The 27,005-nt window shown below is 48.8% G+C and overlaps 6 protein-coding genes across 6 annotated transcripts; 2 read left to right on the forward strand and 4 right to left on the reverse strand.

The window, feature by feature from the left end:
• Positions 1-1,031: 1,031 nt before the first annotated feature.
• Positions 1,032-3,801, reverse strand: LOC112893446 (probable magnesium transporter NIPA6). The gene is made up of 9 exons (XM_025960777.1): positions 3,422-3,801; positions 3,133-3,189; positions 2,954-3,044; positions 2,714-2,874; positions 2,495-2,622; positions 2,251-2,388; positions 1,881-1,973; positions 1,671-1,788; positions 1,032-1,588 (listed from the first exon to the last, which is right to left on the reverse strand). Exons 1-9 carry the CDS (start codon positions 3,576-3,578, stop codon positions 1,458-1,460), a joined length of 1,074 nt encoding a protein of 357 aa, XP_025816562.1. The 5' UTR covers positions 3,579-3,801; the 3' UTR covers positions 1,032-1,457.
• A 2,841-nt stretch (positions 3,802-6,642) lies between these two features.
• Positions 6,643-8,667, forward strand: LOC112893445 (amidophosphoribosyltransferase, chloroplastic-like). Its single transcript, XM_025960776.1, has one exon. It carries the CDS (start codon positions 6,750-6,752, stop codon positions 8,379-8,381), a length of 1,632 nt encoding a protein of 543 aa, XP_025816561.1. The 5' UTR covers positions 6,643-6,749; the 3' UTR covers positions 8,382-8,667.
• Positions 8,668-12,854: 4,187 nt separating this feature from the next.
• LOC112892113 (3-phosphoinositide-dependent protein kinase 2-like) lies at positions 12,855-17,129 on the forward strand. Its single transcript, XM_025959191.1, has 11 exons — positions 12,855-13,583; positions 13,682-13,862; positions 13,945-13,997; positions 14,071-14,172; positions 14,249-14,354; positions 14,438-14,516; positions 14,896-15,061; positions 15,623-15,757; positions 15,833-15,999; positions 16,161-16,383; positions 16,471-17,129. The coding sequence occupies exons 1-11, from the start codon at positions 13,359-13,361 to the stop codon at positions 16,561-16,563; spliced, it is 1,530 nt and encodes a 509-aa protein (XP_025814976.1). The 5' UTR covers positions 12,855-13,358; the 3' UTR covers positions 16,564-17,129.
• A 1,173-nt stretch (positions 17,130-18,302) lies between these two features.
• LOC112892112 (protein NRT1/ PTR FAMILY 5.10-like) lies at positions 18,303-21,104 on the reverse strand. The gene is made up of 4 exons (XM_025959190.1): positions 20,450-21,104; positions 20,139-20,356; positions 19,487-19,977; positions 18,303-19,414 (listed from the first exon to the last, which is right to left on the reverse strand). The coding sequence occupies exons 1-4, from the start codon at positions 20,604-20,606 to the stop codon at positions 18,583-18,585; spliced, it is 1,698 nt and encodes a 565-aa protein (XP_025814975.1). The 5' UTR covers positions 20,607-21,104; the 3' UTR covers positions 18,303-18,582.
• LOC112892114 (protein NRT1/ PTR FAMILY 5.10-like) lies at positions 20,839-26,453 on the reverse strand. The gene is made up of 5 exons (XM_025959192.1): positions 26,360-26,453; positions 26,061-26,278; positions 25,313-25,800; positions 25,025-25,242; positions 20,839-21,681 (listed from the first exon to the last, which is right to left on the reverse strand). Exons 1-5 carry the CDS (start codon positions 26,451-26,453, stop codon positions 21,125-21,127), a joined length of 1,575 nt encoding a protein of 524 aa, XP_025814977.1. The 3' UTR covers positions 20,839-21,124.
• On the reverse strand, positions 22,383-23,908 carry LOC112892115 (protein NRT1/ PTR FAMILY 5.10-like). Its single transcript, XM_025959193.1, has 4 exons — positions 23,702-23,908; positions 23,403-23,620; positions 23,216-23,320; positions 22,383-22,518 (listed from the first exon to the last, which is right to left on the reverse strand). Exons 1-3 carry the CDS (start codon positions 23,814-23,816, stop codon positions 23,243-23,245), a joined length of 411 nt encoding a protein of 136 aa, XP_025814978.1. The 5' UTR covers positions 23,817-23,908; the 3' UTR covers positions 22,383-22,518; positions 23,216-23,242.
• Positions 26,454-27,005: the final 552 nt, after the last annotated feature.

Consider the following 27,005-nt stretch of genomic DNA (forward strand, 5'->3'; position numbering starts at 1 on the left):
CTTTCAGTACTGAGCATGAAAGGATCAAAGAGGACTGTTTCTGTCCTTATTTCAAAGATTCTATTGGAGCTACAGATGGTTCACATGTTAAAATTAAAGTGGCAGCAGAGGAACTGGTTAACCATACATGCCGATATGGATATACATCTCAGAACGTCCTAGCTATTTTTGACTTTAATATGAGATTTATCTTCGATGTGGCTGGTTGGCTAGATTCTACACATGACACACGGATCCACAATCATGCTTCAGCAAACTTTCCTTCTTTTCATGTGCCTCCTAAAGGTAAAGATGATTTCTTACAAAGTTATCAATACTTTTATTATTATTTGCTTTTGCTAATTCTTATTTTATAGGGAAATATTATCTCGTTCTCATAAGCATATTATTCTTGCTTGTATGGCATTGCATAATTTTATTCGTGACAGTAAGTTGCATGATAAGAAATTCGATAGATGTGATGCTGATGAGGGCTACCTAGACATCTGCCACAGCACAAGCACAAGGTGAGAAGTGAATACCATTCATAGTAGGATAGCTTATGCTTTGGTTAATGTGAGAGGGAGATAAATTATGGTGCAGGAGGATCCCATATGAAAATTATGGTGCAGGAGGATCCCATATGAACCATATATTTCTACTATCTTTGTACTTATGTGGACGGTGGATGCAAAACTTAAAAATAATTAAATTTTTCTTCCAAATATGGTCATTTATATATGAATCAGTGAACAACACATACTTTTACAATCATTTTGCATATAAACAGCCTCACAGGTCTCCAGAGCATTACCGATATTTGGTACAATCATTTTGCATATAAACAGCCTCACAGGTCTCCAAGGGCATTACCGATATTTGGTACGAAAGGTCTCGGGGGTATTGGCGATATTTGGTATGAAAGCTACAGTTTCAGAACCAAACGTCTTTTAGAGTTCCATATGATATGGCCCGATAGAATTGCCCGATTTCCGTTTGATATGGCCAGGATTCGTGTTTTGAGATAAGACTTTATACAGATACACACGATCAAGGCAAGCAGCTTTGCTCGGTTTTAAAACCTCAGTGAGCTGGGATTTTTACATACACAATGCATTGCACAAATACATCAACTTACATTCGGGAGCTAAAAAGGATTCTACTAAGAAAAGAGGATAGCTGAATGAAGCCAACAACCTTTACATAGTTTACACTCAGATGGGAGCAGTAAACCACTTGCTACCATATCCTCAAAGCATTGTCAGACTAAGGCTAGGTTGTTCAGAGAGCAAATAGTTTGGCCACTAGCTCGGAGGCAATGCGCTGGACACAAGCCAATACAATTTCTACAAAACTTCACAATTGCTTCAAGCTGGTGTTTGACTAGAATGGGTCTAGTAACGGATTCTGTCTACACGCTGCAGTGGAGAGACTCAACAGAAACACATGAAACACCAGGCAGGCATCCTGGATGATCCCTACACAAAGTAGTCTTGCCGCACAACAGTGATGAATTCACATGTAAGGGAGTCATCCTCTCTTTGTTTCCCAATATCACCATTTCCTTGGATGTGCCAATATATTTTTGGCGGAAGTGCGGCATATAGGTCTGCAGTAATATACAGAAAAGTTAAGGTAATAATTTGGAGAAAAACACTGTAACAATTCTACTAGATTGAACAAAGACCTACCTGCTGATGCAGTTTGATCAGGTTCTCTAGTTGAATGTAGCACAACAGTCCCGGCTAGAACTGTAAGAAACCCACAAATCTCTGAGGCTATGTTGCTTGCTCTCTGCCCAGACCAGTCCTGTGTAGTCATCAGAAATAGGTTTACTATCAAAATAACATGGCAACACCCATATTATGTGTTCACTAAAGTTTTCAAAAAAAAAACTTCACCTTGAACATTATAGCACTTGCTAAAATGGTGAGCGTTGTGAACATGGCATAGTAGATGGGAGAGACAACTGCTGTATTGAAAGTATCCAGGGCCTGAAATTTAACAAAACATGCAGTAGCCGTGTAGCACACAGTAAGTATATTAGCTACTACTAAGAATACACGAACTGAAATTAGGTACTGCAGTCACTCGTGTGACACTGCATTATCATTGTGGACGCGAATACGGGACCTCAGACAATTTTTTTAGGGAAACTTATGACACACTTTTCAAATGTCACAGTTTAGATCTGTTATAGATGCACCGTTCTGTGGAAATCTGAATAGTAACAAGCTTCCTTTTAATGTTACTGATCGGGCAGAGGCATACCTTATTCAGATAAACTAATTGAATAACAATACATGTTGCCGAAACCACTGCAAATACCCATGTCTGGAAATAGCCGGCCTGGTTTATGCCTTCAATCGTAAGCTTAATAGCAATGCCCACAGCCTTTATGCTCATTACCTAATAATACCACAACAACAAACAAATCCACAAAACCAAAATTTCACATTACAGACAAAACAACACTTGTATCAGAAGGGAGTAAAATTTCATGTATGACACTTACTGTCAGGGATCCAATCACCGAGCAAATTCCAACATAAACAATTATGTTTGTTTGTCCACACTGTGGAGCGCAGTATAGCATGAGGAACAGGGACACTCCCACTGCTATGGCAGCATAGCAAAGGAAGGCTGCAGTGACAAAAATTACAGGACACTATCAAAATGGAAGTCCAGCATGATGGCAACTAGCTAACTACGGCGAAAAGGCATAGAAACTTACAAGGCTGTGTCGCCAAGTGCCAAATCTGCTCCACTGAACTAGGGGTCATCTCCTGGGGTGCATGTAGGATGATCATTGTCGACCCAACAATGCAGAGACCACAGCCCAGCACGCCCACCCGATGCAACTTCTCATTCAGTGTGAAATGGGCTAGAACAGCACTGCACACAAAAAATTACCTCATCAGACAACCAAAAAGACACATTCAGAACAAACCAGCTGAAACATTCACCACTATACCTGACAATAATACTGAGTGCGCCCAGTGGTGTGACGAGGACTGCGGGCGCAAACATGTAAGCGATGAAATTGGCGATCTCCCCAACAAGCACTGCAAAGTTCCAGTTTTGACAAAACACTTGAATACAAGTTTGGCATGATTAAGAACAAATGAGCCCAAGGGAACTGTTGATGCTTACTGGTGACCATCCCGACCCACCAGAGTGGCTCCAAGAGGTAGCCATACCCTCCGACACCTGAAATTTTGGACAGTTCAAGTAAGTTCATGTCATCTGTTGCATGAAATCGACCTCTACTGGGCATAAAGGAGCGGCCTTTGTCACATTTCTCGGCACTTAAGGTTCGAATTAGCATACAGGAACCAGAAAGACCTAGAGGGCGACGAGCGGAGTATTCGAGAGAGAAAAAATTGCGAGCAAAGCGAGACAGCATCTTCGGGGAGCGAGGGCGGGGGAGGGTCAGAGATACCTGCTCGGGCGCCCGCGGCGCCGGCGCGGCGGAGGCCCTTCTTCTTGACGATGAAGCTGACGCCGATGAACGCCGAGGAGGCGATGGCGAGGAGCGAGCCCTTGAGGTTGGCGTCGAAGAGGTCGCCGCCCGCGGCGTCGGGCGCGGCGGGGCTCATCGGCGGCGTGCGGCGGCGCGCTGCCGGCGCATTTGAAGCGAGCCCCCGCGCTCAGGTTCGGATTTGGGGGTTGAAGCGGCGTGGTTTTGACCGGCGATGTGCGCGATGGGGCTGAATGGAACGGGGGAAACAGGAAAGAAGGGACGGGACAAGTGTTGGTGTAGCACGAGAGGTGGAATTGTTTCTGTTTGGGTTTGCCTTGCCCTTGCGTTGCTTGGGGTAGATGGATGATGATGTTGTGCACGGCCAGACTCCGCCACGAAATGCCGTGTTGGACTCGAAGTTTGGGACTTCGGTGTGAAGGCGAAAATGACTAGGAGATGCAGTATCATGTGCATTTAATTCGCTACTCCCTCCTGCTTATTCTTTTTCCGTACGTAGAAAATAATAATAATAATAATAATAATAATAATAATAATAATAATAATAATAATTTCGAATTCAGATCAGCACGAAGTTGATCAGAGCAGTGATGGTACCCACGTGACAGGTAAGGTAACATGTTTACCATGTCTATATGATAGGACCACTCGGCCGTGAAACCTTGGGAAGAGACGTCAGTAACATGAGCTCCGGGGCCGCCGGTCAGCGTCCGCGCCAGCATGCTCATCGCTGCTGGTCAGAAGCCGCTCGTGCCATACTGTGTTCTTGCCGCCGCCGGCCGAGCAGGTGGGCTGGAACGGACACGACCCGCGCGCGTGCGTTTGGGCTTTGGAGAGCACCCGTGCCGGCTCGCTCATCATCGTGGTGGGTCGGTCGGTTGGGCTCGTCTTTCGCGGCCTCGAGACCTGGGTGGGGGGGGGACTCGGAATTGAAGGAGCGCGGCGCGCAGCTCCTTGTCCCCCGCCGGCGCTTCCGTCTCGCGGCGCTTTTGACGGACGCCTTGGCTTTGGCACAGGGCACTCGAGCGCTTGTTCGTACTGCGACAAAGGGCATGTCAGTGCAGGCCAAGAGGAGAACGGGTCTTCTCCCGAGCTGCCGTGGCGCCGGCCGGACAGAACCGGCGCATCATCTCGCAGGGTTCCTTTCCTATCGTGCTCGTACCGTACGCTTCGCTTCCCGGGCGTGGTGTCGGTACGCAACAGCGGAACGTACGTGCGCATTCGTCAAGTAGCCCGATGGTTTCCGGCGACGCCACGTACCTGCCTTTTTCTTCCGTCGACAACGCGGTACCTGCCCGGGGATAGGTTCCGTGAAATCGTGTTCCTGTAAGCACCAGCACGTCAGCTTTCGGTGCACACCAAACCACTCTGTCCTGCTGATTCTCACCTTTTTTTGAAGCGAAGCGGACGCCAGTCCTGGTGTGCGGACGAGAGCGTAGCACGCGAACCCCAGCCAAGCATCCGTGCTGCATCGGCTCCGATTCCTGGACGAGGGAGGCGGCACGCGGCCCGCCACGGCTTCCACAAGCCATGGCCGCGCGCGCCTCCTCCCCGCTCACGTCCTCTCCTCCTCCTCTCGTGCGGTCGTGTGGACAGTGGAGTGGGCAAAACGAACGGAATCCTGCGGCACGGGCAGCGCGCGGGGCTGCGTGGCTGACCGCCACCCGACGGCCGACGCAAGTGGGCGACCGGCCGGTGAGGCGGCGAGGGGCAGGGCTCCGCAAGGCGCCGCCGAGGCGGCTCTGATTCCGTGACGGGGACTCGCGTCGCTGGACGCTAGCGATCCCGAGCGCCTGCGGCCTGCGGCGTCTCTTCTCCTCGTCGCCGTCGCGTGTGGCCGCGCGGCGCCCGGTTAAACTTAAGGCTTAAGGCAAATGCCGGGAGGAATCACGCAGCGCGCCGAGGATTCCAGTTCCAGCTACGACGACAGGATTCCCTCTTGGATTACTATTTGGGCTTCGGATTCGACAGACCACAACACGCTGCCCCAGCCACGAAACGGAGCTCCGCGATTAACGGATTATCAGCTATATCAATCGTGGGCCGTATGTATGGCCCGTATCCCGTGTAGATGCTCAGCGGGGCCGGGCTTCACTACGTAAAAGCACCATGACCCACACCGCACCCACTTGGCAGGGGACCACCACAGTCAGGTCGGCTCAGTGGTGGGCCCGTGAGTCAGCATAGTGGGCCTCTCACCTCGAGCCCACACCAGCAGTAGCAGTCCGGAATTGGAAAGCGTGAAGGCGGCCTCTCGGAAACAAAAGAAAAATTCTAAAAAGGAAATACTACGTGAAGGCGTCAGCGCTCATGGAATCGCGGGGCTGCGGGCTGATCTCCAGTGGCTGCGCCCTCTGTGGCCCAAATTGACAGTACACCCAGCGCGGCCCCGTGGTTGTAAAATTTAAAAGGTAAAAGTCTTAGGAATTTCATTTATTTTCATGACTACTCAGATTTTGCAAGGTATATTCACACATTTTTGTTGCAAAAGTTTTTGATATACAACAATGGCTTAGTTCACTATGTGTCGGCATTCGCACAATATCGTTGCAAAAAGTTCTTTGTGTACGACAATAGTATAGTAAACTACGTGTCGGTATTCATGCAATAATGTTGATAAAGCTTTTTATCCACGATAGTAGTAAAGCAGATGGATGGCGTAAGCACCAAGAACTTAGAACTAAACAAAATTGAGTTGGTGTGTTGCTCAACAGTTGCAACTGACTTTTTCATATAAGCACTTGGTTGCATTATATGTGTCCGACCATTCTGATTGTGAGGTTTGAATTATTCAAAAATTAATATTAATTCTACACTTTCACATTTGAAAATAGAGAAAAAAAATATAAAACTCAATATCATGCTCCTCCCTACAGCCCATGTTAATTACAATGAATACGTATTACCGTCGCACACTTGCAGCTGTAAATAATAAAGAAGGAAATCCGCGTGGTAACAGATAATCTGTGCACTCGCTGTACTCAAACTTCACAACAAAATCTTTCCTGAAAATCTTAATAATGATCCAGTCAGTATTTCCCCCGCACCAGCTGGAAGCAAATCATGAGTCCAACAAGGCAAGAAGAAGTTTCGTAGACGGCTGGACCAACCGTATATCTCCTGTATACACGCCCGTATATCTCCTGCTCTCCACTTTTCCAGGTTTGGGGCCTCGGGGGGAATTCGGCCTCCACACGCCCGCCCGCTTTAAATCCCGTCCCTTCACGTGCGTTCGGGAGGGCATCCCCCTCGATAGCCCCCTCGCCTCCCCAAACTCCCATACCAACGCATGGCCGCCACAGCCGCCGCCGCCGCGACCACCACGCCCTCCTCCCCCCTCCTCCGCCGCGCGGCCGCGGCGCCGACAACTGGCCGCCACTACCATCTCAGGTGCTCCGCGAAACCGTCGCCGCTCGAGCTGCGGTACCGCGCGGCGCGCCTCGCTCCGGCGCGGGCCCTGCTCCCGGACCGCGTCACGCCGTTCTCCTTCGACGCGGACGGCGACGATCACCCCCGCGAGGAGTGCGGCGTGTTCGGGGTCATCGGCGACCCGGACGCGTCGTCGCTCTGCTACCTCGGCCTGCAGAAGCTGCAGCACCGCGGGGAGGAGGGCGCGGGCATCGCCGCCTCGAGCGCCGATGGCAAGCTCAAGTCGGTGACGGGGCTGGGGCTCGTCGGGGACGTCTTCGGCGACCCGGCGCGGCTCGCCAAGCTCCCCGGCGACGCCGCCATCGGGCACGTGCGCTATTCCACGGCCGGCGCCTCATCGATGCGCAACGTGCAGCCGTTCCTCGCCGCGTACAGGTTCGGGCAGCTCGCCGTGGCGCACAACGGCAACCTCGTGAACTACCAGGCGCTGCGCAACAAGCTGGAGGCGCAGGGGTCCATCTTCAACACCTCGTCGGACACGGAGGTTATCTTGCACCTCATCGCCACATCGCTCTCGCGCCCGCTGCTCTCGCGCATCTGCGACGCCTGCGAGCGCCTCGCCGGCGCGTACTCCCTGCTGTTCCTGACGGCCGACAAGCTCTTCGCCGTGCGCGACCCTTTCGGCTTCCGGCCTCTTGTGATGGGCCGCCGCCCCAACGGCGCCATCGTGTTCGCGTCGGAGACCTGCGCGCTCGACCTCATCGACGCGGCCTATGAGCGCGAGGTGGAGCCCGGGGAGGTGGTGGTCGTGGACCGCCGCGACATGTCAGTGTCCTACGCCTGCCTCGTCCCGCACCGCCCGCGCAAGTCGTGCGTCTTCGAGCACATCTACTTCTCCCTCCCCAACTCCGTCGTGTTCGGGCACGCCGTCCACGAGCGCCGCAGCGCATACGGCCGCGCGCTCGCCGAGGAGTCCCCGGCTCCGACCGCGGACGTAGTTATCCCCGTGCCGGACTCCGGGTTCTACGCCGCGCTCGGCTTCGCGCAGGCGTCGGGGCTCGAATTCCAGCAGGGCCTTATTCGGTGGCACTACAGCGGCCGCAGCTTCATCCAGCCGTCGCAAGCAATCCGCGACCTCGCAGTCAAGCTCAAGCTCGCGCCCGTGCGCGGTGTCATTACTGGCAAGAGCGTGGTCGTCGTTGACGACTCGCTCGTGCGCGGCACCACCTCGAGCAAGATTGTACGCCTGCTCCGCGACGCCGGCGCGCGCGAGGTGCACATGCGCATCGCCAGCCCTCCTGTCATCGGCTCCTGCCTGTACGGCATCGACACGCCGAGCGAGGGTGAGCTGATATCCAACAGGATGGACCTCGAGGGCGTGCGAAGGTCAATTGGCTGCGACTCGCTCGCCTTCCTCTCGCTCGACAAGCTCCACAGCATCTACGGTGATGAAGCACATGAACTTTGTGACGCCTGCTTCTCTCGGAACTACCCAGTACTGCCCACTGTGCCGGAGCCGGTGCCGGAGCTGGTGTCAGCCTTCGAAGACTAACAAGAAAGGGAGTGGTTCTATACTCTGCATGCTTACTATAGAATTTAGACTCAATTTTGGGCTTGGCATTTTTTGTCTTTGCAATTGCATTCATCCATCTGAATTTTGAGGTTACAAGCTTTAGACATTGATCGAACTGCTACTGTGAGTTTGATCTGATCTATTGTATTGCTATGATGATGATGACAATGAATAACAAGAAAATTGTCTCAGCGACACAGGGTTAAGGAACTACCTTCTTGGCAATTCGGGTTTAATGGTTTAATATGATGTTGGGTTTGCTTCAGGTGTTGGTCTCACCTTGCTGTTTATTGACGTAGTTGCATAAGTTGCATCTGTGGTCGAGTGCCTATTACTAACAATTGACATGTTATGCTTGTGGAATTCAAATTTGATCATCAGTGTTACAGTACAATATCTATCATCTATTTTGCTTATGCTAGTAGCTATATAAATCCTATGATTGTGATGTAAGCTTCTTCAGATACAAAAATTGAAACAATTTTCTTGTTGGGGTAGGGGAGTCCTACTTTCTTGTTTTGGTATCTGAGGTCTGTTGCTCTAGAGTGGGCTAACAGATAATTTTTTTCAGAATTCCTTAAGTTGGCATGAATTAGCTGCAAGCTTTGCATTACTTCTCTAGAATCAAGGTTTAACTGAACTGTCCATAAAAAAGACTGACTTGGACTTCTCTTTCATGGCAAATGACATCCAACCTCAATCTTTAGTGAAGTGCCTCCTAGGTCCTTGCTGAATTGGAGATCGAATAATATCTGCTAATTACTTATTCACAATTTTTTTAATGTACCAAGTCAAGCAAGGAAGTTCCTGGAATCTTACTGCATTAGCACTAGTAGTAATGATAGTCTGCTCATTGCAGTCAAGCCTGACTGTAAGCGTCATACAAGCTGCCTGTCTTCCGACAACGGTTTGTTTAGATGTTGATTTGCATACAAGGATGTAGTGAAAGGTAAGCATAAATATCACGATGTTGACATGATTCTTGTTTTATGGTTAATCCTGGCCAAAACCAACACTCTTTCGATAAGGGTTTCTGCTCACGTGATCTTGCTGCTCGAGCTATTCTGTAGTATATGTTGACTCATCCGCTTTTCTATTGGAATACTTGCCGTTGACATCTTCAAATTTGGTCCTTGAAATCTCCGCCTTAATCTTATCGCATCCTCTGTTGAGATCGCGACATGCACTGCTTTCCTGATGACAGCCATCTTTCTATGGTTTCTCTGAATCAATCTGGTTTATGTGAAGGTGAGCTATCAACTGTGGATGTAAAATGCCTTGTGAACGTGAGCTATCAGGATCATGTGATGTTATCCATGATGTTCTTGTGAAGATCTCTTTCCAAGGCCATGGCTGAAGGGCAACTAAATCAGTCTTTAACATCTACTACATCTTTAGTCCTTATGGATGCTCTGATCCCGTCCTCTATTTCAGTCCAACATGTGCTGTGTTCCCAATAATTCTCATTTTCGCACCCTGAATCAGCCTGGTTTTATGTGAACGTGAGCTATCAGTTTTTGAGACGTGATTCTATCCATGGCCTTTTTTTTTCCCCTTTCTGAAGTACTCTTGCAAGGGCCAAGGCCATGGCCAAAGTTGTGCAAAGCTCCAGGACGCAAGTTTCGAATGGTCAAGAGAGACTAGCCTGTTCCAGTCTTCCGAAGGATGAGATATGGACGTCTTCTTTCGGCAGAGAACATATCCTGTTCTGTTTTTTTTTCCTAGTTCCGGGAAGGCATGAAAGTACGTAACCAACAGGATAGAGAAGCATCTGTACCTTTTCAATTTTCATTGCACCGAGCATAATCTTTTAGTGATCCCGGTTTATCCGGAAATTGAACGTTTTTCTAGTTCTGTCTTTATATCTTCATTTTGTTGCCAAGACCTGCAATTTTTTTCAGCACCGTTCTACGCCCACACCGATCTTCCAGCAAGCATGATGGGGGGTTGGGGCAGGATGTGTAGGTGCGTCTAACCACCATATTATCGCATATGTCCGCTGGAGATAATAATATTCTACAATAAAATAAATATTTTAGAATAAAATAAAAAGCTGGAAATAACAATCCAGAGACCGAAATTGCAGGCAAAATAAATTATTCCAAATATTTTTATCTTATTTTTAAAAAATATTTTATTTTGAAATATTGTTATCTCCAACGGACATATACGATGGTACAACGTCTAGTCGTACGTGCTATAAATAGACGTTCCTGCCGAGCACCGTGGAGCAGCCACGGAGCTGTATGTTAACTTATCTCATTGTCTGAATACGATACAATAATACCTGGGGAGCACCGTGGAGCAGCCATGGGCTGTATGTTAACTTATCTCATTGTCTGAATACGATACAATAAATATACTCGTGCAGGGCTGGATAACAAGCCAGGTCGGCTCGGTATCTCAGCGAGCTGGAGAAGCAGCTCGGCTCGGCTCGGCAGCAGCCTAAAATCTCAATCGAAAGGCAACAAGCAATGTTCTGCAACCAAAGCAGTCTATAGCGCTAGAATGCAACTAACAAATCCTCATGAAACAATCCGATACTGCATGCATTTCGGGTTTCATCATCGGCAGCCAATTTAAATGAATCTAGTCAAACATTGGGAACAACAAATAAGAACTCAGAAAGAAAAACAGAGGAACTCGCTTTGGGCTTCGGAAGGCAAAAGCATCAGAGATTCCCATTACAGATTTAGTCTTTAATACTTAGAAGAGGCTCCTGGCATGTCCTCATCACCTGCTCCCGTCGATCTCCAATCCAAATCGCGAAAACAAACAATCAAATGAGAAGAAAGATCCGCAGCAAAAGGAGACAGAAGGAGAGCACGGAGAAGACCAGCACAGCAGCTATCAGTGAGGAGTGAGGACGGCGGCGATGCGTTGGATAATGGTTCCGCGGGTCAACGCGATACTGTGAGTTGGGCGACGCCGCAAGCGCGAAAACAGGGATATGATGTGGGGCGCCGACCAGCAGGTGAGGTCGAGGATGGAGGAGCGGTGCCACGGCCAACAACTACGCCGGCGGCCGGATGCTGCGGAATTCGCTAGTGGCGGCGTGAATGCGGAACGGGAGGGGAGCCCTGTGGGGCGCAGATTGGAAGGAATTAGGTTTTGTGCGGGTTTGTATAATTACTGGGCCACTGGCGTGGGCCTGCTATGTGGCTCGGCTCGTCTGGCTCGCGAGCCGCTCGAGCTGGCTCGTTACTCTAACGAGCTAAAATCTGAGCTCGGCTCGTATAAAATACATCGAGCCAAGCGAGCTAGGTACGAGCCGAGCGAGCTAGTAGCGATACTCGTACTGCTCCGCCGAGCTGGCACGTAGTGGCGAGAGATCACCACCGGGATTTGATAAGTTGTGAGGCAACTGCCAAATCTATTCTCTCAGCACCGGGAGCACGCGGGCACTAGTGTCGTAGTGTCGTGTTGCGTCGCATTCCGTCTCAACGGTGTCTCTCATCTTAGACTGACTTCAACGGATCTCATACAAATACATTTGCAAAAGGCACTGTACGTACCGTTGTGCGTACCGTGTACAGTGAATGCATGCGGCATGCAAAAATGAGGAGCTCCAACGGTGGACATGCATCGGGCTCCGTCAGTTGACTCCCGCGTAAACAAAAAATCACCCTAGTCGATTGGCAGAGATGCGTTGAGGAGAGAAAGGATGTATTTTTACATTCCCTCTCTCCACAAGTGTAAAATATGTGTCAGATATGCATGCTCCTTTGGAGATTCGTTTTGCAATGCACAGTATCCAGCGTCATGCATTTTATAATATTATATTATTTCATATGCATTTACATGTTGCCCATTAAAATTAGTCTTAGCTGCGGTCTTTGGTCCGGCTTTTCTCCCAGGAGGAGCCAGCGACTTTTTTTGACCCGCGGGCAGCGGAAGGGAATTTCTCGGGCGCGCGCGACGCAACGCCAACGACTGAAGACTGATGAAAGCCTGCCCCCCGGCCATGAGTGCTGCTTTCCGCAATGTGGCGCGCGGGCCGAGGAGGCCGACACCGCAGGAGGGAATGATGCTGTGCCGCCGCGCCCTTCTCGTCCTGTGCCGGCGGCGGCCCTACCACCAGCCACAAGAGTGGAGTGGTGACGCACTGATGCTGCCGTGCTGGCCCGGACCATATGATTTCCTGCTTTCCGTCGATGCCGCGGTGGCACGGAAGTAGGATCATGAACCGAGAGGATATTTGTACGTCGCGACAAGAGGGGTGACCTGGTAAGTACAGCCAGTCAGTTTTTGTTTCCGCGAGGGAAGTTTCTTTGCGCTCCACATCCACGCAGAATTTGGTTCCAGTTCGCATGAATCCCATGCTGTTGGCATAGAATGTCGGGTTCGGCAATGTCCTTCACAGGAACGGAATGGAACCAGTTTCTCATGAAAAGAAAAGATAGGATGATGCTGAGCTCCTCACCTAGTGCTAAACAGAGTGACGAAAAAGACGCAAAAGGAACCCCATTCCTCCCCCCATCTTCCTTCCATCATTTTGATCACACCCCCACCACCACCAGAAAAGCACACGAGACAAGCGCAACCCATTCCCAACGGCCCGGCCGTAGGGGAACGAGACGGCGAGGAAAGCAAAGCTCCCCCGCCCCGGCCGGCCGCCCCCATCCCATCCATTTCCGAGGAAGTAATCACCACCTCCCCTCCGTTCCCCTCGCGTAGCGTCGCGCGATTCGATCCGGTTCCTTTCCTCCGCTCCGTTCCGTTCGTCGCCGCTGCGGCTGCGCCCCGGACGGCCGGACCCCAGCGACGCCCCCAAAGGCTGCGGCCATCGCAGTCCCATCGATTCCGCCCGCCCGCTTTCCCACCCCTCGAAGCCGAATCCGATGGTTCCACCCGTTGACCGCCTCCGCCATCGGAGGCCGCGCCGCCTCCTTCCCCCCGCCCTCCTCGGCCCGCGCGCCCCCGCCCTATAGATAGACACCCGCCGCCCACTCCCCGATGGCGGTCGCCGGCGACGACGACGACAGCATGGAGCGGGACTTCGCCGCCAGGCTGCGTCTCGCGCATTCGCCCTCCCCGGCCCCGCCTGCCGCCACCGCCGCGGCGGCCGCTTCCTCCTCCCCCACCGCCGCTGGGGGGATCGCCTTCCGCGCGCCGCAGGAGCAGTTCACCGCCGGCGACTTCGAGCTCGGCAAGATCTACGGCGTCGGCTCCTACTCCAAGGTTGGTTCTATGCTGTCACCCACTAATAACTGCCTGCATCATGTGTCGTGGATCGTGGGAATTGCGGTTACCTATCGAGATGGAATGCGAAATGGCAGGTCGTGCGGGCGAAGAAGAAGGACACGGGCAACGTCTACGCGCTCAAGGTCATGGACAAGACGTTCATCACCAAGGAGAACAAAATCTCCTACGTCAAGATGGAGCGCATCGTGCTCGACCAGCTCGATCACCCGGGCGTCATCAGGCTCTTCTTCACCTTCCAGGACACATACTCCCTCTGTTAGTGCCTTACTTGTCTAATAGTAGCAGTCAGCATTGCAAGGAGCTACTGATTCAGTAATGCTGTGTTTTTGGCTTGTAGACATGGCGCTCGAGTCGTGCGAAGGCGGGGAGTTGTTCGATCAGATTGTTCGGGTTAGCGTCAACTGCTCATAATGTGGTTCATTCATGACTGTCATTGCTTCTTACGTGTCAAGTTGGTTCGCAGAAAGGTCGGCTGTCTGAGGACGAGGCACGGTTTTATGCTGCTGAAATTGTTGATATATTAGAGTACTTGCACAGCGCCGGCCTAATTCATCGGGATGTCAAGGTGCGAAAATCATGATGGAATTTTCCCATGAGATTTTATTTTAATTCGCATTTCACAAGGACTATTATTCTTTCAGCCAGAAAATTTACTGCTTACTTCTGATGGGCACATCAAGATAGCTGATTTTGGTAGTGTCAAGCCTACAAGGGATACTCCAATCAAAGTCCTCCCAAATTCAACTAGTAAGAGAAAACATAAAGCTGCCTTGAATTGTCATAGAATTCGGACATGTCCCATCTGTTAATTCTTGTGCATTTATGTACAGATGAAAGGGCCTGCACATTTGTTGGCACAGCTGCATATGTACCACCTGAGGTCCTGAACTCTGCCCCAGCAACCTTTGGGTGAGTGAACAACTTACATGGTAAAACATGCAGCAACCAGTTACTGTTGAAATACTTGTTTTCCTTCAGTATACTTAAATTCTTCAAAGTTTCGTGCATGTTATGTTTGTATTCCGTGTGAGTTATTTAATGCATTATCCAGGGTCAGCATTGCGTGCTGTTGACTAGATTAGATACATAAAATATTCACACTGCATTATCCTCACTGCAGTAGGAAACTAAATGAGCATCATGCATAAAATGCTGAAGACTGAAGGTCTGAGCTCTCACGTTGCTAGATTAGTTCGTCGTGAAAGAAAATGGTGCATACTATGAAACTGCACTTTGATGTGATATGATCATAGCTTCATACATATTTTTCTTATTAACTTCTTGACAGAAATGACTTATGGGCATTGGGGTGCACGCTGTACCAAATGCTTTCTGGCTCTTCACCGTTTAAAGATGCCACTGAGTGGTTAATTTTCCAGAGAATCATTGCAAGGGACATCAAATTCCCTGAGTATTTTTCAGATGAAGCAAAAGATCTTATTGACAAGTTGCTGGTATGAACAAATACTGAGTACTTGTACAGATATTGTGCGCAAGTTCCTCCTTTATTCTTCATGTAAATACAATGCTGTTTCATATTACATAAATACTGCGAACAAAAAGTCTGGACGTGTTTCCAGTTCCAGTGGAAATAGCAGGTCCACTATTCCAATGAAGTGTGTCCAAACCTCCACCAGCTACCTGCTTTGGGTCAAAATAGGGATTCTTTTCCCTGTGGACTGTACCAGGAAACTTAAAAAGGAGTAGTTTTTAAAAATAACCAGGATTTTAAGAAATAATAAAGTAGCCTAGCCAAGCTTAGCGGGGAGTAGTTCTGTTGTGTGGGAGACCACTAGAATATGTAAGTCACTCATATTCTGGAAAATCCATTGGCTGCTTAGTTATATTACTTACTGTTCAAATGCAAACATGATGACTTTGCATAATAAATTTGCACAGTTTCCCTAAAAAAAATGCATGCCTTATATCCCAAATTTAAAAATTGTCAATTTGAAGGTCCAAACATATAGGCTTGACTTATCCTATTCCTATATTTATCTTATTATAATATGCAGGATGTTGATCCAAGCAAAAGGCCAGGTGCGGGGCCTGATGGTTATTCTTCCTTGAAGAAGCACCCTTTCTTCAGAGGCATTGACTGGAAGAACCTGAGGAAGACACGACCACCAAAGCTCGCGATTGACCCAAATGTATTTTTGTTACATATGTCAATTAAATCGGCTAATTTATTCTGGCCTTCCTCTTCCTGACAATATCCAATTCAGGCAAATGAAGATGAGGACAGCCAGAATTCAAATTGGCTATCACACATGGGAAGTACCACAGTTAACCAACAGTCAAACGCTGTTAGTAATAACGGTGCTGCATCATCATCTGAAGTACGCTCCCATATATCTAAATTAGCTTCCATCGACTCCTTCGACTCAAAATGGTAAACTTCGCTTATCATGAAATTGATTATACCTTACAAGAATCAGGAAAGAGAAATAAATGTAAAATACAAAGTGGATATGGTGGACATCATGCTCACATTTTTTTTCTTTCCATGAGTAAGCAATTCACGTTGACCATTTTCCTTAAACAATGTGGCAGGCAAGAATTCCTGGACCCTGGTGAGTCTGTAGTCTTGATATCAAAGCTGAAGAAGATTAATAAGCTAGCAAACAAGAAGGTCCAGCTGATCCTCACTGATAAACCTCAATTGATCTGTGTTGACCCTTCAAAAATGGTGGCCAAGGGGAACATTATTTGGTCTGATGACCCAAGTGAACTTAGTGTTCAAGTAACAAATTCATCACATTTTAGAATATGCACGGTATTCATCTAAATCTAAATTGCCACCGCTTCTTTAGTATACACTGGAACTTGCATATTTATCACACTTAATTGAGTTCTCTTGCAGCCAAAGAAAATTTCAACATTTGAGGACTCAAAACAGCGTGCCTGGCAATGGAAAAAGGCAATTGAAGACCTCCAACGCTGCCAGAAGTATTGAACTATTGATTTTCAATTCAAATCAAGTTCCTGAAACAAATTAGGCAATGTTAATACAGTACAACATCCTTTTCACTTAGCGAAACATGAAGGGGCCTGTTTTCCTGCTGTCCTTCTCCTGTGCCTGGTTGCAAGGAAGTTGTTACTCGCTAATTGGCATGTTGACGATGCCCCTATGAATTTTCCCATTTCTATTGACACTTACATATAGGGCACAATTTTGTTTGTTGTTTTTGTGTCTGTCGCCGCAGATAGCATGAAACGGTTGCACTCCAGAAATATTACACAGGAAACTATTTCATTGGAACGGCTTCAACGGTGCTTCCAATGGTTCATTGTCAATTGTCTTCTGTTCTAGTGCATCTACAAATTTATGAAGTCATTATTTGATTTTGCAAGTTAGTGAGTGTTATGCTCACAACTGTCGCATTGCCTATTTTGTCCACATAATAGAATTACAGAAGGTACTGTAGGCTGCCTTCGTTTCCATATCTTTGTACATATACAATACATTGATTGAGATCTGAATTACTTATGGACAATTGTACCCATCAGGGCCTGTTGGCAGAACATGACAGTTTAGGCAGTAAATGCTGACACTAGTTCACAACATGAAGCAGATACCAATCTTTATCATTATTATACAGCAAAGATCTTGGTGATTGAGGTAAACTAGTGTTTGAAGTCATCAGATGCCAAGCGATGCCCAATTTCTTCTGTATCCAATCCAAGAAGATTTAACCGTATCCCATCCTCAGCTGACCTTAAAATGACATTTATATATCAAGAGCGCCTATAGCCATTTTATGCACTTGGGCTCTCATCTCATGCACGATGATTTACCGAAATAGTGCCATTGTTTTCCTTTTCTTTTGAGATTAAATACTGCCCTTCTTCTTATGCAAATGAGTTGTGCACAGTAGACGTGAGCAGCCAGGGCAAAAAGTATTCGAGATGAGCTCGGTTAAGATTGTCAGAGAACCAGCTTCCTGATCCAGTGCTACCTGTCACATTGTCAATGTCAAATACAAGAAAACTGCTAACGAAGCTCCCAACTCCAGCTATGCTCAGGTACAAAGCCAGGTCCATGCTGCGTAAGCTATCCTATCTCAGGAACTTGACAACAGAAGAATCCTTGCAAGCCAACAAGTGCAAACGAATCAGACAACCCAACCAGAATATACTGAGGGGCCATCCACAAAACGCTCATAGGGAATGGCAGGAATTGGAATCACAAAGGGATGGCTGCGCAGGAAGTCGCACACAGACTTGACAACGTTTCGAGTAACCGTACGGATGATGAAGAGCGCGGCGGCAGGAGCGCCGCCTCCGTTTCCTCCTCCATCAGTATGCTGCCTGCTTGTCCGGAGTCAGTGTTTTATTCGAAAAAAAGTGAGTCCGGAGTCAGTGTGCTGTCGTTTTCTTTCTTTTTCTTTTTTGAAAGACCAGTGTGCTGTCTTTGTAGCTGAATCCCGCAGCACTGCACTTTGCTTGCAATTACAAACTAACAAACACACAGAAGAACCTGCACCAACATTGTTCAGCAAGTCGGCAGCCCTGTGAATCAGAATGCTCTTTCGCCGGCAGAACAAGCAGGGCCTAGTGCAAATCCGCAGCGTAAATAGATGCCCGTGCAATTATTTGCGACCGTTTGGCCGTCTAGTCTAGCACAGGGCCGACTGCAACGATTGTTGAACAGAACAAATATCCACACCCCCTAGCTGGCTAGTTCACTCCACGTTCCCAATCGGAATAACGAATTAGTTGTGGTTTCTTGATGGAACAAGATAGGAATACACAAACCAGGATCAGGAATACGATTCAACTGGAGTAGATCTTTTTCTAGAAGACTACTGCAAGCAGACCTGACCATCGTCCATCCTCAAAGGCAGTGTACAAGAACATAAGAAAGCATCTGCAACCCATATAGCTTTCGAATGAAAATCTATATTATGAACACCAATAGCTAGTTCATCCGCTTGACTGTCCTGCTCTGCTCTTGAGCTCATCTCACGCGCAATTATTGTATAAAAACTGTACCCTTTTTCTTATGCACGTAGGCTTGTGCACAGTAGGTGTAAGCAGCCAGGCCAAAAGCACCGAGCAGTGCAAGAGACCAGTAGAAGTAATCGAGATGGGCTCGGTTAAGATTGTCAGAAAACCAGCTTCCCCCGGTGCTACTGGTCACCTTGTCGATGGCATATACAAGAAAGCTGCTGCTCATGTTGCCTATTCCAACTATGCTCATGTACAAAGCCAGGCCCATGCTGCGGAAACCATCAGGAACTTGGTCGTAGAAGAATTCCTGCAGGCCGACGAGTGCAAGCGCATCAGACAACCCAAACAGAATGTACTGGGGGACCATCCATACGACGCTCATAGGAACAACAGCTCCAGGTTTATCCAGCAGGCCGTAGTCTCTGGCTATCTTGAGCCTTCTCATCTCCACGAAGGCAGCAACAATCGCCATGAGGATCGGAATAACCAAGCCGGTGCCGACCCTCTGCAACACTGTGATACCTGAAGGGTTCTTTGTAAGTTTCCTAGCTATCGGAACGAAGATTTTGTCATAGATTGGAAGAAAGATCATGATCGAAGCGTGGCTCAAGTTTAGCAGGGAAGCAGCTGGTATCACTAAGCCCCCTATCTTCCTGTCCAGTGTGCTCGCCTGTTTAGGGAAGAAAGTGAAGCACTGTGCGCCAACAATAGTGCTAATCAGGCAGGTAGCCCATATGGGAAACAGCTTGAGTAATGCTGTGGCTTCATGAGGAACATTTGAGCTGCCCGTGTGGCTAGCATCCACATTCGGTGACGACGGTGCTGGCAGATCGCAGCGAGAATCAACCGGTAATCTGCAAGGGAAAAAGAGAATGTGGTTTCAGCATCAGAAGAATAGGTTCAGTGGGAGGTTTCAGTAAGCTTGCCTTGAGTGCCATGCTGCAAGCCAGCCACGAATCCGTGCTGCAACCAGTTTGCCAACTTGCCCAAAAGGGTTTCCACTTGTCTGAGGAGGATAGAAGCGGTAAGTCTTCCTCGCAATACAGAAAACAGCAAGGGCAAGGGCCATGGCGACGCACGGGATCCCAAACCCAAGCTGCCAGCTTACGCTTTCTTGAATGTAGTTCAGTATGGAGACGGTAAAAGTATTGCCGCCATATGCAGCCCAGAACCACCAATTGAAGAAAGAGCTTCTCGAGGCCAGTTCTTGGGGGTCATTCTCGTCAAATTGATCCGCACCAAATGCCTGGGCGCAAGGTTTGTGTCCGCCCTGTGCAAATGCCAACAGATAAAGGGAGAAGTAGAAAAATGCCACTTGACCAGACAAATCTGAGCATTCAGCTGCCTCCACCCTGCCTTCACACTCCACTCGCTCTTGGGGCACAAGAACTGATGAGAGGGTGAGCATGGCCAGCCCCTGGACATGTTCAGCAGAAGAAATTCAGGCTCGACTGTTGGACCAATCTTTGCGAACAAGAGGAGACTGCATCACCATGCGAAGTGATCGGACCAGGGCGATTTTGTTGCTCACTTCGGGACTCATGGCCATGGTGAGACAACACGTGCATGCTTGCTTACCAAGATGTAGAGGACGGATGCGCCGACGACGGTGCGATAGCGTCCGAGCCAGGAGTCGGCAACCGCCGAACCTAGCAGCGGCAGCAGGAACGAGGCGCCCATCCAGGCGTTGACGGCCGCCGCGGCGGACGAGGTGGACTGCCCGAGCGGGCCAGTCAGGTACATGATCAGGTTGCTCATGATGCCACAGAACGCGAACCGTTCCGCCACTTCCATTCCTGCAAGCACAAACATAGCAAGAGTTTGGCCTTCGGCTTGCACATGCATAGGCAGTTTGGCATCGAAATTCGCATGTTCTTCGAGTGCCGTACCAATGATGAACAGCGCGGCCGGCCACCGGCCGGAGCTGCCGCGGACGGCCGGACGGCCGAGGTGGTCCACCGCGGCCAGCGCCGGCTCTTGCCGTGGAAGGAGGGCCGCCTCCATGGCCCGAACCTGCAGCCTGAAGAGATGATTTTTGGACAGCATATTATAATTCCTACTCTGAACACTTTAAACACAATATTCTGCAGCACGTTGGGTCGTTTGGCAGCAGGGCCACCTGCCACGGCATCCTCCAATTTTAAAATCCCGTCTTGCGGATCACGGAGATTTTCCAGAATCTGGAAAAGTTGAATTGCTCAGGCGAGACGGTAACAACTGACTCAATCCTGCCTACAATAGGCTGGTTCGCCCTTTTTGTTTTTTTTTTTTGCACAGGTTCGGAGAAAGCTGGCATTTCGCAACCAGTCATTCTATCATGTAGCTTTAGCATATCAAAATTCAGTTCAAAACTGAGATTACACAGGGAAAAGAATAAGTACAACATCTGTGTTAATGATACTGTACGACATCTGTATTCTCCAATGATAGATAAGCTGCAAACCATCTTCCAGCCTGAGCCTTTGCAGAAATTCCACAAAAACCTGCCATGACGACCGAGAGGTATCCACTGTCCACATGCGTTGCTCTGGCATATTTTATCCCTAATGGGTGTTGGTAGACAATCACTGTACTAAAAGCCCCTGCCCTTTTTTCTTGTGGGCGTACACTCGTGAAAAGTACAGGTATGCAGCCAAACCGAAAACATTGAGCACAGCCAAAAGCCAATAGAAGTAGTCAAGATGCCCTCGGTTTAGATTGTTAGAGAACCAACTGTCTCCTTCCCTACTGGTCACCTTGTCGATTGCATACACAAGAAAGCTATTGATGAAGCTCCTGATTCCAAATATGCTCAAGTATAAAGCAAGGCCCAAACTGCGCAAACCATCTGGTACTTGATCATAGAAGAATTCTTGCAAGCCCACAATTGTGAACACATCCGCCAAGCCAGACAGAATGAACTGAGGGACAACCCACCAGACACTCATAGGGATTGTGACCTCAGGTTTGTCCACTAGGCCATAGTCTCTTGCTATCCTGAGCCTTCTCATCTCCACAAGGGCTGCAACAATCATCGGGATCACAGAAATAACCAACCCAATTCCAATTCGTTGCAATGTCGTGATACAACAAGTGTTCTTTGAGTATTTCTTAGCTAGCGGAATGAGGATGCGGTCATATATAGGAACAAAGATGATGATTGACACTGATAAAGCTTTGAAGGGTAGCAGCTGGTACCTGTAAGGTACCTATCCACCTATCTAGTGTACTTGCTTGCTTAGTGAAAAGTGTCATCCATTGGGCAAAGACAACTGCATAGATCAGACAGGATGCCCCTACCGGGAGCAATTTAAGCACTGCAACAGCATTGTCAGAAAAAAAATTGGTTTCTGCTTTGTACTTGTCTTCCTTGGATGATGATGCTGTTGCACAGTGAGAATCATCAGATGATCTGCATGCCCCGAAGGAAAAAAAATAAGGTCATAATTTGGAGAGAAAGAGCTCACTAACAGTTTGAAAACAGGCTTACTTTGGAGACCATGATGCACACCAGCATCGAATCCATGCAAGAAGTGATTTACCAATAATATCCAAATAGCCCTCTGCTAGTCATTGGAGGATAGAAGCGATACTTCTTCGTACCAAGCCAGAAAATTGTAAGAGAAACAGCCATGGCAATGCATGGGATTCCGAACCCAAACTGCCAGCTTATGTTATCTTGAATGTAATTCAAGATTGAAACTGTGGCAATATTGGATCCATAAGTCCCAAAGTACCACCAGTTGAAGAAGGAGCTCCTTGAGGCACATTCTTCAGGATCATTCTCATCAAATTGGTCAGCCCCAAATGCTTGGACACATGGTTTGTGGCCACCTTGAGCACAAGCCACCATGTGAAGTGACACATAGAAGAAAGCTAAATGAATACCCATCCAGGATACTGAAGAATCCACATTGTCTTCAAATTCTGCTGGTAGGCTTGGCACAAAAGTTGATGATAGGGTGAGCAAGCCCAGTCCCTGAATGGTCAATACAATTCAGCAAAAGTTGCATATAACCCAGCAAACTGAATGTCATTTTATTTCAGTAAAAGTGATGCACAGCATGTCGATTGGTAATTTTTCCCACATCAAGCACCAATTAAACAAACCAAACAATTGTGTATGCCTCTATGGTAATGTTTTACAAGATGTGATTATTCAAAGTAGCAGAAAGTTTAGTAATTTGATCGCAATCATTTGGCTCAGGAGCAAATTCTATCCAGTGAAGTTTAATATTAACTGTCCACTCAAGAGTCAGGCAGTTAGACAAAATTAACTGTTGATAGTGGAGTTTGATCCTTTTTTAATGGAAATTATAGGATTGGAGCCTACAAGTTCTCTTATCTGCTACATGCAATCCAAGCGTACATGGAGCAAGTCGTGAATAAACTGACAAGATAGTTTGTCTTAAAAAATGAACTGACAAGATCAATGGAGTTACGGAACTACATAAACTCCATCAAGGATCCAAAGGTTTATCTCCAGAGGAGGAATTCATAGCAAAAGTTTAACAGACTCTGTTCTTATTCCATTTTTAGAATCATTTTCTTATCCCATTTTTAGAATCATCGTTCTTATCCCATTTTGAGTCATTGTTCTTATTCCACTTTTAGAATTATTGTTCTTATCCCATTAAGAAGCATTCATAAATTCATAAACAAATTCCAGCACGCACATGGATAACTCCAGTATTAAGTGCATGCTAGTAGTACATTACAGCTGCCCAAAGCGTAGTGCCTACTGCTGCTGAGTTATGAGGAAGTCGCCTACAGCCCGTTCCCTGTAGCAGTTGAACGCTTAAACCCAGGGTAAATGCTGGTGCTAGCAGGGAATCAAAGATGTGAGAACAGTACAGAGCATACCAGAATGTAGATGAGGGAGGCGCTGATGATAGCGCGGTACCGGCCGAGCCATGAGTCGGCGACGGCGGCGCCGAGCAGCGGCAGCATGAGCGCGGCGCCGCTCCAGGCATTGATGGCCGCGGCGGCCGACGCCGTGGACTGCCCGAGCGGGCCGGTGAGGTAGGTGATCAGGTTCCCCGAGATGCCGGAAAACGCGAACCGCTCCGAGATCTCCACCCCTGCGGCACACCGACGACGGCATGCGGGTTAGATAGGGGCAAGAGAGACGGCGACGGCGGCCCTGTTGACTTGCTGGGTACCGATAATGAAGACGGCGGCGGGCCACCGGCCGGTGGTGCGGCGGGAGGCCGGCCGGCCGAGGTGGTCCAGGGCGGCCGCCGGCTGCGGCAGGAGGGGCTCCACCGCGGCGTCCATGATGAGCGGTCCCACTCCCTTCGCTTCCCGGCTCCTGCTCGCCAGTCATCGCCTCGTCGGTGGTCTCGTTGAAAGCTGAAAGGTGAAAGGGCTTTGCGGTTTGGTTTGGTTGGGCTTCAGCCGAGACAAGGAAAGGCCTCCTATTTAGTTTGGGCTGAGTTTTCTGTCTTTTAGTTTGTCTGTCCACGAAATTTCAAGCCCAACCGGGGATATACATGTGGGCTGTACGCACGACCAAGAGCACACTAGGCCTACGTTCATTATGGACCAGGCCGCAAGAAGTCAGGACCCACCCACGTGGACTTCTCTAGGATTCAGCCCATCTAAATAAGCTACCGTCCCACCCACCCACTATAAGGAAAAAGTCATTTTCACCTCTGAACCTCGGGACAAATCCGCCTTTCCTCCTGGACGATGAAACCGTCGGCCTGAACTTCTCGGACTCGCGATACCGGACACATGATCTTCCTGATTTATTTATCTCAGTGGTTTTTCTTCTTTTCTTTTATATTTACTTTGGCTGAATCTTTAAAAAATCATAAAATAGAAAATTCAATTTTATTGGACCCCACATGAGTAGATGAATATATGGCATGATATAATTTAGTAAAAAGATTTTATTGTACATTTAGATATATATTTTTCTATAATTAATTCATAGATACAGTCTTCATGGTTCAGTTATGGTGCAATTTTTATGGTGGGGTAATCATTACATTCTTAACCTGTAGTAAAAATTTCTTACTCATTGGATCATGTATACTTGAGCAACTGAAATCCAACAAAATCTAAATGTACAACAAAATGATTTTACTAAATTATATCATATCGTATGTTTTGCATAGAGCTACTCATATGGAGTCCAATAAAATTGGATTTTCTATTTTATAATTTTTTATAATTTATTATAATTTTTTAAAGATTCAGCCAAAATAAACATAAAATGAAAAGAAGAAAAACCACCGAAAGAAATCAGACAGGGAGGTCATGTGTCCGGTATTACGAGTCCGAGGAATCTGGACAGAGGGTTTCATCTATGTAGGAACAAAATACGGATTCGTCCTGCACCGGATATCCAACCTATAATCACAGCTCGCCTTTGTTCCTGTACACAAATCGCTTTGAAAAGTACAAGAAGATGGCCACGTCTAGAGCGGCGAGCCCCGCCAGGAGCCAGTAGAAGTAGTCGAGGTGCGCTCGGTCGTACACCGGGAGCATGGTGATGAAGGTGAAGCTGATCAGGCACTGGAGCGCCGCGGGTGGCACGACGAGCCCCGTGCCGAGGCGCCGGTCCAGCGTGCTGCCCTGCTTGGTGAACAGAGTGTAGACCTGCGAAGTGACGGCCGCGTAGACCATGGCACCACACCATATTGGGAGCAGCTTCACGATGACTCCTTTAACCTCCTCGGGTTGTCGATCTAGAAGTCTGCGCAAACAAAAAAGGATTGTGACGCAGAACATGGGACATGAAAGGAGATGATAACGCGCGTGCTCACCGTTCGGTGCTAGTGGCATCCTTGCGGCGGAAGAACCTCGCGGCCCATGCTCGCGCGGTCTCGACGAATCGGCTGGCGTCGACGGGTTCCTCAGCACGATACGCCCGTGCGCCGAGCAAGAAGACGGCAAGGCTGAGCACCATCATGGCCCAGCACGCGCCGAACCCGGCGGTCCAGCCGGCGTTGTCCTCGACGTAGCTCAGCACTGTCGTGGACGTGGCGTAGCCCCACGAGATGGAGAAGTGGAACCAGTTGAAGTAGGAGCTCCGTGACGCGGCGGGCGAGCCGGGGTCACCGCCGTCCCTCAGCGCGAACTGGTCCCCGCCGAGGGCTTCCGCGCACGGCCTGTGGAAGCCCTGCGCCAGCGCCAGCAGGTAGAGCGCGACGTAGATGAAGGTGAGGTGCGCAGGAGACGTCGACGGCGGCGAGCTCGCGGAGTGAGGCAGCGCTGCTTGCAGCGCGGATGAGGCCGTCGGCATCCCCAAGCTCTGTCATTGCAGTTTGGAAACAGTGTCAGGCATCGTTGCAAAAGGCGCCGAATACAAGCTTACAAAGACGGAGAATATAATGGTAGTTCACAATCACTAGAGCTGGTACTACTCCACACAGCACAAAAAAAATCGTTGCAAAACTAAATTTTTTGCAAGAAAATTGCGAAATTCCTTCTCACTAGTACATGGCATGTAATGCGAAGTTGCGAACAGTGAGCAAAATAAGGGGAACTAGCAAAGAAGTACATTGCACAAGCCAGCAGATAGAGCACGCCGGCGGCCAGGACCGCGCGGTACCGCCCGAGGCGCGTGTCGGCGGCGAGCGCGCCGACAAGCGGCAGCACCTGCACGGTGCCGGCCCACGCGTTCACGCCGGCGGCCGCGGCCGCCGTGGGCATGCCGAGCGGCCCGGTCAGGTACATGATCAGGTTGCCCTGCACGCCGTAGAATCCGAGGCGCTCCAAGAACGCGACCACTGCAGGGCAGTGGTAGCGTCCACAATTAAGGCAGAGTTTTGCACGACAGCGATGAGCCGAATCAATATCTGCGAAACTACCGACGAGGTAGAACGCCGCGCGCCAGCCGCCCCGGACGCTTGGTTCGGAGCCGGCGGACGGCGCGGGTCGGCGAAGGAGCTGGCCGGACTCCATTGCTCCGCCTCCGGAGGTGGAGTCGTCTCCCCCTGATACGCGGAACAGGAAGGACGCGTCTAATGCTTTTTCAGTGTCCCTCGTGCTGTGTCGTGGTCGATCTGTCTAGGTCGGATCAGTCATCAGTTGCTCACTCTCCCTGTTTTTTATTCAGTGACGTTGCTTCCGAATATATTGTATTCTTTTTTAAAAAGATCCGCATATCATATGAAAATATAACAATATCACGAAATTTCGTCAGCAATCTAACCTTGTAAGCAGCTGTTGCTAATTGTTTGGCGCTGGTGTCGTTGTATTTTAATCGTCACGCCAGGAGGTCGCATCAGCAAATTTTTCGTGCAATGACACCCTCCCTTGTCATGGTTGTAGTATTCAACAAAGACTACAGCTCGAATCAGTAAATTAAAGGCAAGGTGACACTCTTCCTTGTACTGGTTGAGGCAGCTCATGATGCACCAAACAGTGTTCATCATAAGCCAAGTTGCGCAACTAAATTCTTTTGCGGGGGAGAAAATGTAGCAGAAAGCAGAACATTTGGGCCGTGCTATTAAT

The sequence above is a fragment of the Panicum hallii genome, chromosome 5 (genome assembly GCF_002211085.1).
Source record: "Panicum hallii strain FIL2 chromosome 5, PHallii_v3.1, whole genome shotgun sequence".
NCBI lineage: Eukaryota > Viridiplantae > Streptophyta > Magnoliopsida > Poales > Poaceae > Panicum > Panicum hallii.